Below are 17,719 nucleotides of genomic sequence, written 5' to 3' on the forward strand. Positions count from 1 at the left end.
TGTCTGTCTAATGCCTTGCTCCAACCTCATCCTGCCAAGCCTGGCTTCAATAATCAGCACATTAAATACTGCCGCTGACAAGGAAAAGGCAGTTGGGTGCAGTCAATTCAGGATCTTGCAGTCCAACAAAAATATGTGATTATTGTTTGCAGTAAGTCCCTCAGCAATTGAAGACCTGAATCAAATATATGCAATCTGTTCGAGTCTACTGGCCAGGGAGCTAAAAGGAACTAATGACTCATGCTCCACTGATAGATCTGATGTGTTTAAGTAAGACAAGGGGGATCTTTTAAGAGTTAACCCCTCACTGTCAGACACTCCTGACCAAGATAACAGGGACGGTGTCACGGCAGGTTAATTCGCTCAAGAAATTAGCGTGTAAACTTAGTTATCTACATACTGAGGCATATGCTGTGTGCACGAGCAACAGATCCTCAGTGCAGATGGTCTTCGTTTGAAAATCACATTCGACTCTTACTCAGCCGTGTAAAGTCCTGTTGGCACTGGATAAGGAGCTATACAGTCACATATCAGTGAGGCGGCAGAAATGAGCAACAGCATCAATGCTACGACTGAAGAAAAAAAACATGGACAGTCACCAAGATGAGGTTCATACAAAAATATGTAATATGTATATAATATGCGGTTCTTCATACTAGCAATGACAACCTATGCTCCTTTAAGGCAAAGTTTTGCTCTTCACAGTTACACAAGGGTGTAATTTTCCATCTCAAAGGTGAAGACATTGTTGATGAATGGCGAGCTTGCTTTATGTTGACTACCATGTATGGCCAAAAAAGCTAAATCCATTTTTTTTTGCACCTCTTCTTCATGAGGGATGTCTCAAAACGGAGAGAAAAATGTCAAAGAAAACACAAAATTATCTTGGCTATAAAGAACCAGTTTGATGGGTCTGCTATGACTGTTTTACATTAGTTCAGCAGGCAAACATAAAGTAAGTTTTTTTTAAAACCTGAAAAGCCTATAGTTCAAACAGAGACTATCATCTGTTTGGAGGTTTTGCTGCAGAGTCTATATTACAAGGGGATTTTTGCCTGAATCAAACTGAAGACTGCCAACGGCCCAGCTCTTGTTTGAAACTGATCATAGGGTGAAAACACTACGAGGGAAAAAAAACCTGTTATCCAGCGTTCTCTGGTAACGGCAGCTCGTATCCTCAGTAACACTCCCCGAGAGCTGGGTGCACTGTCTACTGTCAAGAGTTTTAATTGCTACTGGGTGATTAAGGCTCAGTGCAAAACTTGATTAATGCCATCTACCCTTCCAATCAGTCCAATCATCATTTTCCTTGCCCACCTATTGTGCGTGGCATCTGCAAAACGTCTTATGACATTTTAGATAGAGATGTTTCAGGGGTATAAGTTTAAGATTATTATGAATTAAAAAGTTTTCATGCTAAACATAAGCACCTACTCTTTGCAACATACTAATTCTGTTTGCACGTACATTGTAGATGAATCAGTTATTGTTGACTGTGGTTGTCTCGTTCAATTTAACTGTATTGTTCTCTCACTTAAAACAGTTCCATCGCACCACATTTCAGGTATCTCAGGTATCCACTTGTTATATATTTAGCTATAATTTGCACAGAGAACATTTCCCCAATGGACCTCAACGATGGCGCCAGCCACGTTTACTGGAAATGTGCGATGCAGCTGTACTGACTCGTTAAAATGGATGTCTGCACACTAAATCCAGCCATACTTTGCTTCTGACACAGCCTTGCAACTTCTCCAGAGTGCATCCCAAAAGAACAATTCACCGCGTTAGTGATGTTAAAATGTCTCTACTGCCCACCTACCCATCCACTCTACTGCTCTCCGGCCTCTTCCACACTCCTGCGCTCTAACGGGTTAGCAGTAGACCCATTGCAAGAAAATCTGGTTGGATTAAATGAACAAGGAATATTTTTCTTTCCTGTTTCCTATGAGATGCCTTGGAGCTAAACACAAATCCCCAACTGCTCCGGCAAGAGCTGCACACTTCCGTCTGTACAAGTTCCTAGTAAAACAGCTTGTTCTATTCTGTGTTTGCATGGTGCATAAAGACTTTACATCAAGTATGTTTTTCTTTGTTTTTTTTTTTTGGGGGGGGGGGGGGGGGTTGGAACAGAGCAGGGATCTGGGCTGTGGCTGTAGTGGGAGGAACGGAGATAGAGCTCAGGAGGAAGGCTGGGACTAGACTAGGCATAAAGCCAGGCAGAGAGGAATGGGGCTTAGGAGGGATGTGGTTAGAAGAGGGCTGAGGCGAACTCAGGCTACGGAAAACAGCAAAAGAAAACTTCTTGAGTTATTTATCAACCCAAAAAAATACATGATGTAATCACTTTTTTAAGAAAAAATGCTTCAAATGCAGGTTTCCATCTTTTGGGAACTGCCATTGAAGAATGTAGCAAAAAAAAAAAAAAACTGCACTACATTTGGATTACACTGGATTACAGAAACTACCAGGGAGAAAAAGAACTGAAAAGCAACAACACGTTGAGCAGAGCAAAACAAAGAAATCTGAAGCCTATGCTGAGAGCCCCATAAATACCAGATATCCACTGCAAAAGACTCAAGTGTAGCATGAATCATCAAACATTGTATTCATCTTTAGAGATCCCATTTTGACCAATGGCAAGTCTTTGAATAAGAGCCGTTTTATCAGATTCAATACAATGATAAAGAGCTTCTCCATGTGGTGTGTCGGGTAGAATGATGGTTTCAGACAGCCCATTAACCACTTCAATTACACCTGCTGGTTCTCACCTCCTCCTCACTCCACATGGAACCGACTTAACCCTACCTCAGTGCAGCTGCACACGGTATCTGACACACACTCTAGTGAGGAAAAAAAAAAACACCGAACACCATTCACCACACACATCTGGTGCTGCCTAACCAACGCCCTCAAAAACAGGAGAGGAGAAAAAGCACATATGTTTTTTTTATGGCCACAGGCACAATCATGCTTTTCCTGACAACCATGCAAAAGGCCCTTAAATCATTTTGCACTGGCAAAGTCCTAATCCAAAGACAGAGTGATAGGTAATGTATTTATATGGAGTGGTGAATTTCTATTCAGGCTCATTGGCTGTTAATGTTTCACATTAGTGTATGGATGACAGGTGGCGGATGGTCAAAGTAAAATTAAAAAAAAAAAAATGTGAGGGTGTAGTTTTACAGAACCAGCCTGAAGCAGAACAAAAGGAGGTAAAGATGGTGGTGAATCTAACATTTTTGAAATGGGACATTCAAGGCTGTAAGAATGGACTGTTGAGAAGTGCCCTCCGGGCTATCTGACACTAGTGAAAGCGACAACCAGTGAGAGTTTAGCACACTTCTTTTGTCTGCTGAAGGATTAGGTGCTGTCAGTTGGTCCCACCACCTTGAAAAGGCAGGAACATTGAGAATCAGGGCTCCCTTTTGCCACGCTAGTGCGGAAGTAATCATTCTGTAAATGCATCTGATTCCAACATCCACAGAATTTGTTGATGAATAATGGAACTATCTGGGCTCCTTTTTGTGTCCTTCACTGGTTCCCTCATCAAAATCTTTGCTCTTTAAAGTCTTCATCCAGTAGCATACAGACCTGGCAGTTTACTCATTGTTAGCCATTTTAAACTAATTCACATACTTAAACTAATGTATCATTAAATTAAACTGTATGGTAGTAGGAGTGTGAGTGAAGCTTTAAAAAATCCCTTGTAGTTTGAAGTGCTCTTCATATTGATTTAAATCATGTTTATTGGGTTTGTCAGGTTGCACCTGCCTGCTTTACAATGCAAATGCGTCCAAGTTTATCACTTCAGTAAACACTGTGTTTGTATTCATGTGGCGTAAGTCCATCATTGACATTTCAAACCCGGCACAATGCGTTTCTCGTCTTTGCAGTGGTTTTGGCGGAAAGCAATGAATTTTTGCTTTGAATGGCCATAAAACGATGACTGTCAAATGTCTGTTTCACTGACAGCCTAATCTTTAACAGTCGAGGCAGATCCAGTCTGTGCTGTAAAAAGCTACCACAGCCGTGCTTTGTTAAGGTGTTAAGCATGCAGCTCACTAAGAAAGTGTGTACTCAAGAAAGGGAATTTTAAAGCTCCTTAAGAAATACTGCCTCGAGCATACTGTGTATACAAGAAAAAGATACATGAGAGAAGAAAACAACCTACTATAACTAAACTGCAAAATGAACGTTCTCTTTTTTTGAGACAGGAAGTTTGTCTGTGTAAAACTTCTGTGATTAGACACACAAGGGTAAAAAGTATGATATTAAAGCGGAAAAAAACACTGTCTTTGCCCTGACCTTGTTCACACCTCCTCATGACTAATCCAACTTCAGGCCTCTGGTTTCCATGTTAATGCCATAATTCCCAAAAAAACCCTGACAGCCAAACCCTGCAGGTGTTGTGTAGACAGAAGTGCTTAGACATGTGTGTGTGTGTATGTGAGCGTGAAAGAATCGGAGAGATAGATAATTAGCACGCTAGTATCTGTGAAATAGAAAAAGTAAAAAAACCACTAAACACTATTATGGGTCTCAATTTCTATTTTTACAGAAATAGGACATATCACTGTAGGCGCTAAGATCAAAAGGGAAAAGGAATTGTGTTAAGAGCCGTTTTACCGGTTCTTGTCATGGGAGGAAAAGTTAAGTCATAAAATGACTTGGAGGCTTTCCGTTTTTTGCACAATGAGGCAAAATGAAGCTAATTCAGAGCAACGATTTAGACACTGTTGAATCCAGCAAGCCCACAGGACGTCTGGATCAAGGATTTAAATTATGTCTTCATATATTCTCATTAAGTGGTGGCACGACTCTATAGAGAACGTGTACGTGCGGATGTGCGGGCATTCGGATTTGTCTGTCGGCACAGTCTGGAGACCTGACGTCCAACATCACTCAGCAGCATGGCAGGCCCAGAGAGCCATACAACCCCTGGAAACAAACTCCTGCCTGAGAGTCACACACACACGAGGACAGACAGCTAATCCCAAACATGTTTTTCCAATCACTCAAGCAGGCAGGCTTCCTGACAGCAGCTCACACAGGCACCGTTATACATATAGTGTGTCTGCCTGACCAATACATGTCAGCGTCAAACTATTTCTAAAGTAAAGCAGACTGTACTATGTTTGAAAAAGGCGTAATAGACTAGAAGGCTAATATTAGCAGCCCTAATATCATATACCAAATCTTGACTAAGTGAAGTGAACAGCCCAGCAATACCAAAGCAACAGAAGAAGCTCACAACATGACTGCTACAGAGCTTTATTATCTGCTGCTGCTGCTTATTTGGTAATAAAGTACAACGAGACACAGACCAAATGATATAAACCCTTCATTTAGATAGAATCATCTCTGTTGCCAACTCCTGTCTTCAAGGCTAAAAATAGGTCAGAGACATGGACTGTTTGACTAAATCTGTGATGTCTTTATTGACATACACGTCTGCCTGCATTATCTGCAGATGAAAACCCAATTTGGACAGTATGAATAATAATTTTCTCCATGTTAACCCTATCATATAACATGCATTTCCTTAAACGGTCTCAGCTGGATCTCTGGTGATTGATTTCACAGGCACAGTGGTGTTCTCTCACTCTCTCTCTCTCGAGATGATTTTCTATGGATTTTCCAGCTGCCCTTCAATATGATCCATCGGGATATCTACCCAAAATGCCGTGCCTGAAGAAAGCCTAAAAACCAGTCCTTATTTCACCATCTCGTGATTTACCTGGCTCCCATTTTGTAAGCCATGCCACCTGACGGCTCTACTGTCATTCCAGTCATTGTTTTATTGACTCCAATGTACATGAATGGTCCTTCTTTGGCAGTGTTTGTTTGCATGTATTTTAAGTAGCATTTTCTGCTCGAAATTAGAATAAAATAACGCCGCATTTTCAAGTGAACCAAGAGACGGACAAGATGTTTGAAGGGAGCTTTTACAAGTGCGAGCGTAGCAGATGCTGCTGATTGCTCCTGACACTTTTCAGACGAGTGGTTATAGAAATTCAGATAAAACTCTCTCAGCACCCAAAAATGTGCATTTATCATCAGCTTTGCTGCGTATGAAATTACCACAATGAAGTGTCAATTAAGAAAGCTACTGGGCATAAACACAGTGATATGGCCCTCTTCTTTGCTGACTCTAGGTTATTGATTCTGGAACCATGAGCCCTCGGGAAGACTGATGAAATTGGCACGAGGTCAGGGGAAAAAAATAAATAAAATCCTGCTTTTAATCAATCAAAATTATGGCTCTGTTTGAAATTAAATAAATTGTCAGAATAAAACCATGGACAGGTTCACCGTGTCCTCCTGATGACCAGAAATCATTCAAATGCTGACTTTTAACTCTGCTGAGCTCAGTTTTTTTCATTTTAAGGAACATATCGGCTTCAATAATTTTAATCACTTGCATCCCTCAACTAATGCCAAGTTTGAGTGTGACAGTGTCAGACTACAAACTGTCCATAGTGGTGATTTTTATTCCTTAACTATTTTTACTCTCACACACATACACACATTTCCCATACCTTAGTACTACATTGCACATATTATACATACACAATTATGCATATTTAATCTGACTCATGTAGATTTTTTTTTTAGCCCTTATTTGTTTCCTCTGTGCCAATAACTTTCCATGGTCTTTAGCAGTCATTTTGTTTGTGAATGTGAGAGGTTTGTGTGTCTAACGCCTGCATCTTCACAACCAGAAAATAGGCTTATATTTCGGTTGATTGGTGAAACTCACAGGACATTGGAAATTTACAGAAGTCATGGAAATTAGTTTAGGACTGGAATGACATGCCAGGGTAATCGAGTCCATGCAAATTGGCTTATTTCGCGTGGAATGACTTAATAACATCTAGGTTTGAAAATCAGACTTTACCTAAAAAGCCAGAACCCCTATCATTGAAAGTGTGAATAATTCTTTAAACAGAAAACTCTTCAAATGGTACTGCTCTGGCTTCTTCTCCAGAATCTTCTCATTCCTCTCTTAGGCACATAGAAACAGCTGTTGGCTCGCAGTTCTCTCTCTCCCTGTCCATTCACTTGGAATAACGGCTGAAAAGTTTTATTTACAACCGCAAAAAAAATAAGCAAACTAAGAAAACCAACATGTTATGTCTGCCTGTCAGTGGAATTCCCACACACAACCAATCGCAGTCTGAGCTCTGTTGGTTGGAGCATGTGTGCGTACGTGTGTAGACAGAGACTATCTGTGTTACAAATAAAACAGAATGTTGATGTAAAAACAGATGTGCTAAAGAGATCTGAGAATCTGCCTTTAATTATATAATGTCGTCGTTGGATATGCTAGATGACATTAGCATCGCTGTGTACAGTTCGAAAGCACCACAAACTAATGATCAGTTGATAGAGTTGATTCAACAGTTTCAACAAAGACTGGACAACATAACCTTCCTGAGGCAAGGATTTATAGCGGGACAGCTGCGTTAAACTGGATTAGTTTTAGCTGCGTGTGCGCCCAATAAATTGCCAACTCAACGTATATTAGCCGTTTAAAAGCCTAAATGTTCACATTCTACTGCATTTCCTCTTGAAATAGGCTTTTATTCAAATGAAAATGTTGTTCTCGCTTGTCCGTGATGAGTCATCTGTCTCAAAATGTGGCTTATTGCGACTGTAAATATGTGAGAGTGTAAACCAGCTAAAGAGCCTTGGTCTCATTGCACTGTTGAGGTCACATGAAGAGTCCCATTAAGAACACACTCCACTCTTCAGTGAAGAATATAAATGAGGTGTCCTCTGCAGTTCACAGCAGATCTTTGCCTGAAAGCTGAAATAAAATTACACCCTTACTGTTGACAATTAGCCATCGTGGTCTGGCAGTTCTCAGTAATTGGACTGCAGGTGATTAGGCACTAATGCATTTACTGTACGCTGCCTTTACGATGACCCTTCCCATTGGGATTCATCACCTCTGAAACTCCCCCCCCACATGATGCATTTTTTATTAGGTTTACTACAGCTTCATCAAAGTGAACCGTGACGCAAAGGTTGGTTTCAGTTGTGCATTTGTTTACGTATTTCAATGAGGTTTATCACATTCTACGACTCCCAGTGAGTTTACTCGGTTTCACATCTGACTGGCTGTAATTTCAAAATGAACACACATTGGGCTCCGGCTCTCTAAATTCACTCAAGTCACAGTCAAAGGCCAGATCACTTACTTGTTGTGTGTGTCGTTCCAAAATGCTCTACGTATATGTAGTCACTTGAGAACAGAAATTAACAATCCACCATTGAAAACTGTTATTTTCTCCCTTTCTGTACCTCCCTAAGCCATGCAATATATGGAATGGAAATTTCAGCTTCAATTATCCTGAAATGAACATATTATTTCAAGTACAAGACGTTCAGGTCTTATGATGATGACCAAGTACCGCAAAATATATAAAAATCAAAATAAGGCTTATCATAGACTCGTGTCTAAGTAAGCGTAAGAAGATAATCCGAAGATAGAGGCTTGATCCATCTCTGTCATGGCTGGTGGAACTGGCTGGGTCACCACCACAAGACAACAGTCATCAGTTATAGAAGAGCAAAGCCTGCCTGCCTGAACACTAATCAGATAAAACGTGTGGCTTACTGGCAGCACCTCAGCTGGGGTGCTCTATCTGTCCGAGTGAGACCGATAGACCTGTTAGGGTCTGACAGCGGGAGAGTGGGCTTTTTGTCTGATGTGTCTGCATGTTTGCTGAGCGGAGATACAGCTGGCCCGCCACAGCCAGAGGGGGGAAAGAGGAAGGACATTGGATGTGTTAGTGGCTCTTTGTCGCGAAAGATGATGCACATCTCACTGAGCACATAACTATCTGCAAAAAACAAAACAAAAAACAGTTCTGGTGCAGACTGAGAAGGTAGTTCAACTGAGGAAGGACGGGGGGGGAAAGAGGGGGGAGGGGGTCCTGCTGTTGATGAGCCATGGTGGACAGACGGTGTGGGCCAGAAAAGGGGGGGGGAGACAGAGAGTGGTCAAAAACACAAAAGGCAGATGTCACGTGAGTCCAGAGTTGCTGATAGATGTGATGTGCAGTGTGGCGCAAAACGCAAGCGGTTCAGGTAGAAAAGGCTTCTCTTTGTGATGCAGATGACCACGCAATCAGCCACGCTTTGTCTCGCCCGATGGGCTCTGCTCCCGGGGACATTGAGAGCCAGACACTAATCCGGTGGGTTTGTGTTCTCTGGGCACACTCATAAAGACAGTGTCACAGTACCTGGGGTGTGTGTGTGCGGTTGGGGCTCTCTGAAACGAGGTCTGACCTCTCTCAGGGTATATACGCTCCCTCCACCTCCTCCTTATTCTGTCCTCCGTTCTCCCCGCGCGCTGACTTTGCTGGGTTAATATATTAAGCGCCATATTGTTAATGCGTTTGCCACGACATTCATATGAAGGATGTGAGAGGAACGGGGGTCACATTGATCAGTCCATCGCTACTGCTCGAGCCGATTCACTCATTGTTGTCATACCTATGAACAACAGTGTTGCTGACACGAAGATGAATCATACAATGGCAAAATATATTGATTTGACTGGAGTCAAATGAAGCAGACTGCACAAAGAATTCATATGAAACATTAGGCTTATGTATCAGGGGATTTGGATTGTGAGTACGACAACATTTTCTGTTATGAATCATGTATGGAAATATATTTCACTGTCCCATAATGATTTCTATTCCCAACGGGGTTGGGATGAATCGGGCCTGCCAAGAGACCGCGCATCGCCAATTAACATGTGCTAATTAAGATAGCAGGATAGAAGAACATCCTTGATCTAGATTCTTGTGCGAAATATCAGAGGTTACACGGAGGTAAAGCAAGTTTATTCCTTAGATGCATTTTTACACCGTAGTCGAGAGTAAAATATGCAAAGTTTACATATTCAAACTTAATTGCGCGCAGGTTACGGCAGGCCAGTGAGCCATGAACTTTAACGCAGGTGCAGATTCAAACACCATGAATTAATTTATACCATGGATCTGGAAACCTGTCCGAACTCCTCTATGACATCAACTCCAATCTTCTTCTTCCATTCCATTTTATTATTATAATCTTTTTTTTTTCTTTTTTTTCAGGACTGGAAGCTCTACATCGTGCACTGTAATACTCTCCATTTCTGGTTACTATTCCACCAAACCTATCATTTCTGGAAGAAAAACAAGTCTCTAGATCCAAAATAGGGCTGTTCCTAACTACGTGATGTATTTCCTACCCTGATGCATCTGTTGACCAATGATATAAACTTAAAATCATAATTTCCACAGAAAGTCTAGACAGTTAGGTGCAACTTTTAGGAGTTAGGTGCAACTTTTAATTAACTGACACATGCTTTAATTTGGGATTACCAACCCCAAAATTAAGTAAAAGTGGATTGGTAGAGCCTTTTTATCTTTGTGTGTTTAAGATTACATTAAAAATATCTTTAAAGACTTTCTTCATCAACTGAAACATGTTCACACTTGTGACGGATTTTAATAACCGCTGTGCCCATGCAAGTAGAAAATGCAGCTGTCAAACATAAAATTCAACTTTGCTGTACGTGGCAATGTCCTCTCGCCAATAATTTGACATGTAAATTACACAAATACGCCTTTTTGGTACATTTACAGCTATATTCCATTTATCTATCGCATTTCCAAAAACTATGAATTTGATAATAGACATATTATGGTGATTACTGAAATATGGAATGCATATAATGAAGGCAAAAAAGCTTTTCAACACAATAATTTGTGTTAATTTAACACTGAAAGTGTTTTAAATCAAAACCATAGCATCTATGTAATTAGGTTTACCAGTAAGTCACGAGGAACTGCACTGTGTGAAAACAGTTAAATGGTTGCTTTTCCCCCCTTTAGTCCTCTTTTCCTCGTGGCACTTTCTCGCTTTTAAAGCTTAAAAGACAATGGGGGAGTCTCATGCCTGTCATATTTACTTTTAAAGAAACCGTTTTTATTCCGTTGCTAGTTGCAGTCACACATTGTTGGTATTAAGTTGAATATCGAAGAATTTGAAACAACTGGTTTGAATAATTTAGATTCTTTAAAACGTATCAAGTCGGAGCCAAATCTAAATGGCACTCTGAATACAGCTGACAAAAGAAATAAACATATTCTTTTAAAGGAAATACAAGTGGGGGAAAGCTGCTGTCCATGTGGTAAACCTAGGGCATGTGATGATGCATGACACAGAGCATGTAAAAGCCCCAGCTAAGTTTTTACTGAAAAGACTATTACATTGTGTCGAGCAACAGTAAGAATTCAAGCCTCTGTGTGCAGTCTGTGATGGATGTGTGTTCAATTAAATTTTGGATTGTCATCTTGTAGGAGTAGGCTGTATTAGGTTTTTATTTTTTTGTGTGTAGTGTAACCCAGTATGGCTGTTAATTTCAGAATTCAAGTAAGCAGATCATTAGATGCTTTCAATTTAAATACAGCATGAAAGCAAGTAAACCTGACACGGATATGACACACTTTCAAAGCTCGTAGATCTGTGCTGCGGCAACAACCGCAACTAAAGTCATGTGCCGCATAGATGTGTAAATCTTTCACGTGTACACTGGGACACTGCAACAACATTCCACATCAGTCTTTAATACCAACCTGCCTGCACTAAACGAATTGGTTGAAGCCAAAATTCCTTTTTTTTTTCCACAGAACAATAATCAGAAACAGATGCTTAGGGTGATTAATAAATGCTTTCTGTAATTATCTGTGAAGGTAAAAGCCTGCTATATATATACAGTATACTATTCTGTAATTGCACTTGCTGTGAAGATAAACAACGACAATTAAGTGGCGCAAAATCTATAATCTCTGAAACAACAACCCATAAAAAAACATATAAAGAACAAGAATATCAATATTGGAATTTATTTGCTCACTAAAAATGGCATCAGTATTAATTCCTGTTTCAGATCGGCACTAGCTGCCACCCACACATTCCAGTACTACTCATACTTTTAGTATACTTTGATTAAGTAATTACTTTGCTCTGCTTAAAAGCATAAAATATTATGAGAAGTACACTGTATAAGTTCCAATATGACCTGTTAATTGCTTTCCTATCAAAGGTCCATAGATGCAACATCCTGAAGCCATGTAAATACTACAAGCATATGTTTGAATCTAGTATTGGGAAATACACCACTTCATAATGAAAACCAGTATTTATTTATAATAATATTAAGTTGTATACCGCAAAACCGGGATACGAAAAAACAGAACGTGGTGCACCAAAAGACTGTTTTAATGGGGACCCTTTTTACTGCTGCACCACACATGCTAAGTAAGGGCTTAGCTGAAGAAGTAACTGAGGTAGTAACTGCAGTAATGAACACGTATTAGTACCAATAATGTATGCAGTTACACACACGCTCAGCTGTGCCTCTCTCTGGATCACTCAATCACACTCATGCATAAAAAATACTGTTGTATAACGTGGAACCGTTTTCGAATTTTGAATAGTACCCTGATAACATTTTTTGGTCCTACTGCTCAGCACTATTTGAAACCATGACTGAATTTTGTAAACATAAGGTTTTTGGTTTTTTTCTACCAATATGTTCCACATGCTTTTAGCATTGACTAGAGGGCAAAGGTGTGTGTGGGTTTGTGCAATTAAAGGCAGGAGAGTATGAAATGCTGGCTTGAGACAGTAAACCACAGCACGCAAACCGTGTCAAACAGTCCATCATGTTATGAACCAAATCCATAGCCAAACTGGCCGTAACCAACTGCAGCCAGGAGCAACATACGCAACTATTTCGCTTTCGGAGCCAGCTGGGGCCAAAACCTACAACTCAAAAGGAAACTGCCTTAAAGGAAATGTCCATCAATATTTTTTTCATGTTTAACTTTACATGATAATATGTAAAAAACAACTGAATGTAACAACAGAAGCCAGTACAACAGCGAGGGTAAAGAAAATCAGCTCAGTACCAATGTCACTAACCTTATACCAAGTAAAAGGCACTAAATTTTCTTTCGCAAAGCAGCGATACTTCTGCCCCAATCTCACCCCAAAAGCAGCCCAAGATGTCTCTGAAATATGACACTCTTCTTCAAGTGAAACAACTGGTACCAGCACTAATTGAAATTTTGCATGCAAAGTGACAATGCCTGGGCTCTCGGCAGCATGGATTAGGGCTTGAATAGAGACAGATTCTTTGTGAAAGCCTACTGTGGCGGTTGGCGTGCAGACCAGCTCCCTGCATCTGCTCATTGGGTGGACTGAGAAAACAGTGGATTGCATACGGTCGCTCATTTTACCTTTATCTAATCCCATTCCTGAGCCCGCCTCTGCCTGTCTTCTGTTACTCTTCCACAAAACATAATGCTGCCATGTTACGCTCACATTTCTATGCCTTACGAAACAATTCCGGTTCCCAAATTTACATATGAAAACGCCTTTACCGAAATTGGCAGGATTTTCTAAACATTAACAATCATGTGGTGCCTTCAACTGTCAGCCTGACGTTTTTTTGTGTGCAAAAAAATAAAGAAAAAATTAACTAAAAAGGGTCATGCAAAAATGCTAATGTAATTAAGCAAATTAAATCAAACCACAAATATCAGACTTACAACTTAGTCGGTGTTTGCCAACTTTCAAATGAGAGGGCTCCACTGCTCCACAGAGCAGTGAAGGAATGCAGCGCATACTGAAATGCAATCAAATCTGCGAGACATTTTTTAAAGACTCCACGCTGTGATCTCATTCTACCCCACTTCTCCATCCTCTACTGTGGTTTCTGTCCCATTATGTCCTCTTCAAAGACCCAGAGAGAGACAATCTTGTATCAGCGTGATCTATCTTCCTGTTAACCCAAACAACTACTTGCAGACAAGTCTGGGTTATTGCATCATAGCCAACGCCAAACCTACCAGAAAATGATTCCAGTGCTTGCATAGTATAAACAGTGATACCGCAGCAGAAAGGGTGGACGCAACACGGAAAAAAGCCGAGTGATTTGTCTGTAAATTTCACAACAATAGAAGCTACAACAATTTTATATGTATGACTCAAACATTTCCCACTCAGCGAAATTATACAAGCGCCGTTATTAGTACATGACTGTCAAGTGAGCGCTGATGACAATGAATGGGTGAGCTAATGAAGGAATAAATCCGCGGCGTGTTTTCATAGACATGTTTGACATAGCTCGGCTAATTTCCTTGGCAATTCTACCTCCATTAATTTTTGAAAAGAGCCTGTCTTTTCCTGTTAACCACACCAATAATACACGGCATCAATTGCAGCTTGCATTAGCACTAATCAACAAGTTAGAGTGGTTTCACATTTGACAGGGGAATTTAAATGCCTCTTTTAAACAAACAACGTCAAATGCCACTAATGAATGGATTTACACAACATGGCAATACTGACTAGAGAGAGGGGAAGATATTGTCGAAAAAGAGACAACACGCCAAAATAAAGGTCACAGGCTGACTTGAACATTAGCACTGGTGCGGTTTAAAGTACATAAGACTTAACACGTTTGAAAGTCCTGACACACTATTCGCAAAATGGTTACTTGGGCACAGCCAAGACGTTCTTAAGTTTGGCCCCGCTTTTAATCCTCTAATCCGCTCCAGTATGGTCCCTGCCTGATTCATTGATAATTTGTATAACAAGTAACCCTTTCGTATGATTGTGTCCGGCAATGTGGGGGTTATGAAGGTTGTAAAAAATACATATAAAATAAAAAAAATTTGATAAATGAATAAAAAATAAAAATGAGAATGTGAGAGATAGTATACATGTCGCTCACTATTTAATAAAAAAAAAAAATCAATAGGAGACACGTAGCGTCCCACCATTAAATGTGTCAAAACACGTGCTTTTCTGTTGCATGCTGGGATGTTTTTTTTTTTTTTTTTCTGGATTAGATCTGCAGTGACCTCCTTTTCAACCCGTTATTTTGTTCACACGTAAGACATCCTTGAAACTTCATTGGACGATCGGCATGGGTGATTCACAGGGCAAAATGGAGGCGGGGGGGAGGGGAGCTGTACTGCGTTGGCGATGGGACTAGCTGGATTTGTTTTTAATTAATAAGTGACGCAACACGGGTCCGAAAACGGACCGCGTACACACCAAGCTATGCATCTTGGTTTTAAAGTGACATTTACATAATCAGCACCACCGCTCTCTCCATCAAGCAAACGGTGCATTTTAACACAATGATATATAACTATGTGACGAGCCGTGCGGGGTGGCATTTGAGGCACTGAATGCTCTCGGCTTACAGACACACAGTGGATGTTGCATGTAGACAACTGTGTTTGCATTTCAAAGAAAAACAAAACAGTTTCACTTAATCATAGACAGAAAAGCAAGATGAAATAAACAACAAAAGCCATATTAGCACCGATTATGACATAGCTTATTAAAAAGAGAACAAATCATATGGATTTTTCATGTACACGAGGGGCATATTTTCACATATTATATATATTTAAGTACACATTTAGTGTATATCAATATTAAATATACTCCTCATTTCAACTAAGATATGGATATGATGATGACAATATGATTTATGCATCTTCAATATACAACAAATTGATTTTATAGTATGGGATCTAAAAATCTTTCCCAGAATTAATTCAATTTCAGGAATTGCATGAAATGTAGGTCATAAATTCCCTATGCATTAAAATGGTCTTGTTTTGCTTTTAAAACTGGACAGCACATAAAATACCCTACAATATAAATAATACTACCAGGAGCAGTGTTCTGTGACTATAACTAAATTAATATGAAGATATACGACTTCAATTTTAAAGCTATGATGCAAAACTTAAATCTGATGCAATGGGCAACATAAAGCCGGCCCTGAAGATTTGCTTTTTCTAAAAAACATCTTGGATGTGTTACCACACTGAGACCATAAACACGAGCCGTCAGTACAAGTCTGCACAAACACACGAGACAATTGTCAAACTCTGTGCCAGTCCAACAGGAGATTTGACAGGCCATCAATATCCCTACATGGATTTGACACGTTATTACACATGTACGTTGGAAATGATTTAATTTCTCTCTCACACACACACACACACATGTATTTATTCCAGAGTGTCCTTTTGTTGTTTTTGTTACATCCTGTGGTTGCTCTGGGTTGAGTTTCTCGCGGTGCTTTCTCAGCTCCGTCTGTAATTATGAGGTTCAGTCTCACTGACCAGAGGAAGAAGACACATTTTGTTTTCTGACAGCGTCCTAAAAATAAGCTGAATGCACGTTTGATCGCTTTGACACGTTCCATCCTTCAGTGTCTCCTGTCCTGACACAGAGGCAAATGAGTCCACCTACACAAAAACACAATTTACACTGCAAAGCACTCACTCATCACCTTTTATATGAAAGGGAAGGATGAGAAAATTTGCTATTGTCATCTCAAAAATAATGAATAAAGTATAGAGTGATGGGATTTATAGATTCCCATTGAGTATACATTCAGTATTTTTAAAAAGACAATTACACTGTAAGCTCACTACACTGTTATTTTTAGACTCCAGTGTAAACATTACACATACTTTATAGATATTATTTTAATTTTCTAACCTGTTTCGTTGCGTGTTAAGCCACACTGCTGCCTTTTAGTCAAGCTTTACGTCCTTATGTTATGTTTATTTATTTCATTTAATGTTTTATATGCCGTTATGCAGATTTAAATTAAACATATGTGTGAAAAGCGTCATTGTTTATAATTCACGTTGTTGTTTTTATTTACTGTGAACCATCTGTGACACACCTCCCCACTCGGGATGCGACCTCTGAGATTGAAACGCGTGAACACGAACCTGCTGCAGCTCCTTTGCTGCGTGACGCGACAAAACCCCCGCAAATTAATCCGCAATTAACAGCAGCAGCATCCGTTTACCTGCGGAGATGCTGGAGCACGTTATTGTGTCCCACCATCATCATCATCATCATCATTGCCACCACCATCATCACCATCATCACCATATACAGTACCTGCTGCTTTCACCTCACTCTCTTTAATAAAGCACCGACAACCACCACGTTGCCCCCCCCCAAAAAAACGCAATGTAGTGTATTAAAGGAAGAAGAAACTGAGTTATTTAATTGTTGGCTGTTTAAATTTGTGAAGCGCAAACGGCCATTAACGGGCTTTGTCTCAAACTAAAAGCCGGCATGAGGAGGAGAGGATGCGGCTTCAGTCGCCGGGATGAAGACACTAGCTTACCTTCCACTGCTATTACGGCCGGTATGGTCCATAATATCCATAGAATATCCATTATTGTGTCACTTCAAGGGCCCAGACATTCACATAAAATACGTCCCGAAAGCCATTGACAGCGGCGGCAGAGAGGGGACAGGCGGTCCTTCACCTCCAGTCGAGCGATCCCAGATAGCAGAGAAAACCAACTCAAATCTGAACCAAGTTTGGGCGAAACCAAAAAAACACAGACGGAGGGGAACACCGGGCGCCACAGAAACACCCCGTCACTTCAGAACGCCACAATAATCCACCGAGCGCTGTTTTCATACATGAAAATAAACTCTTTGTTTTGAATGAATAGCTGAATGTTTAAAAATGTTTGAATTATATGACTGAATCGCGCATCGACAGGACGCGTCATACCCTTCAGAGCCACTTTAGATGACCCCACTGTCAATCAGAGAGCGGAGGAAGAGCCTTTACCTAGCGATA

The 17,719-nt window shown here is 40.3% G+C and overlaps 1 protein-coding gene across 2 annotated transcripts in view; it reads right to left on the reverse strand.

Annotated features, from left to right (window-relative positions):
• The window catches only part of ephb2b (eph receptor B2b), a gene marked incomplete at both ends in the record, with an annotated part of 111,271 nt that extends 93,968 nt beyond the window's left edge, over positions 1-17,303 (reverse strand). For both annotated transcript variants that reach the window (XM_083892091.1, XM_083892090.1), the window contains one exon: positions 17,252-17,303. In XM_083892091.1, the coding sequence (XP_083748217.1) occupies positions 17,252-17,303 (52 nt within the window). The remainder of the gene's footprint in view (positions 1-17,251) is intronic.
• Positions 17,304-17,719: the final 416 nt, after the last annotated feature.

The sequence above is a fragment of the Microchirus variegatus genome (genome assembly GCF_963457635.1).
Source record: "Microchirus variegatus genome assembly, chromosome: 7".
NCBI lineage: Eukaryota > Metazoa > Chordata > Actinopteri > Pleuronectiformes > Soleidae > Microchirus > Microchirus variegatus.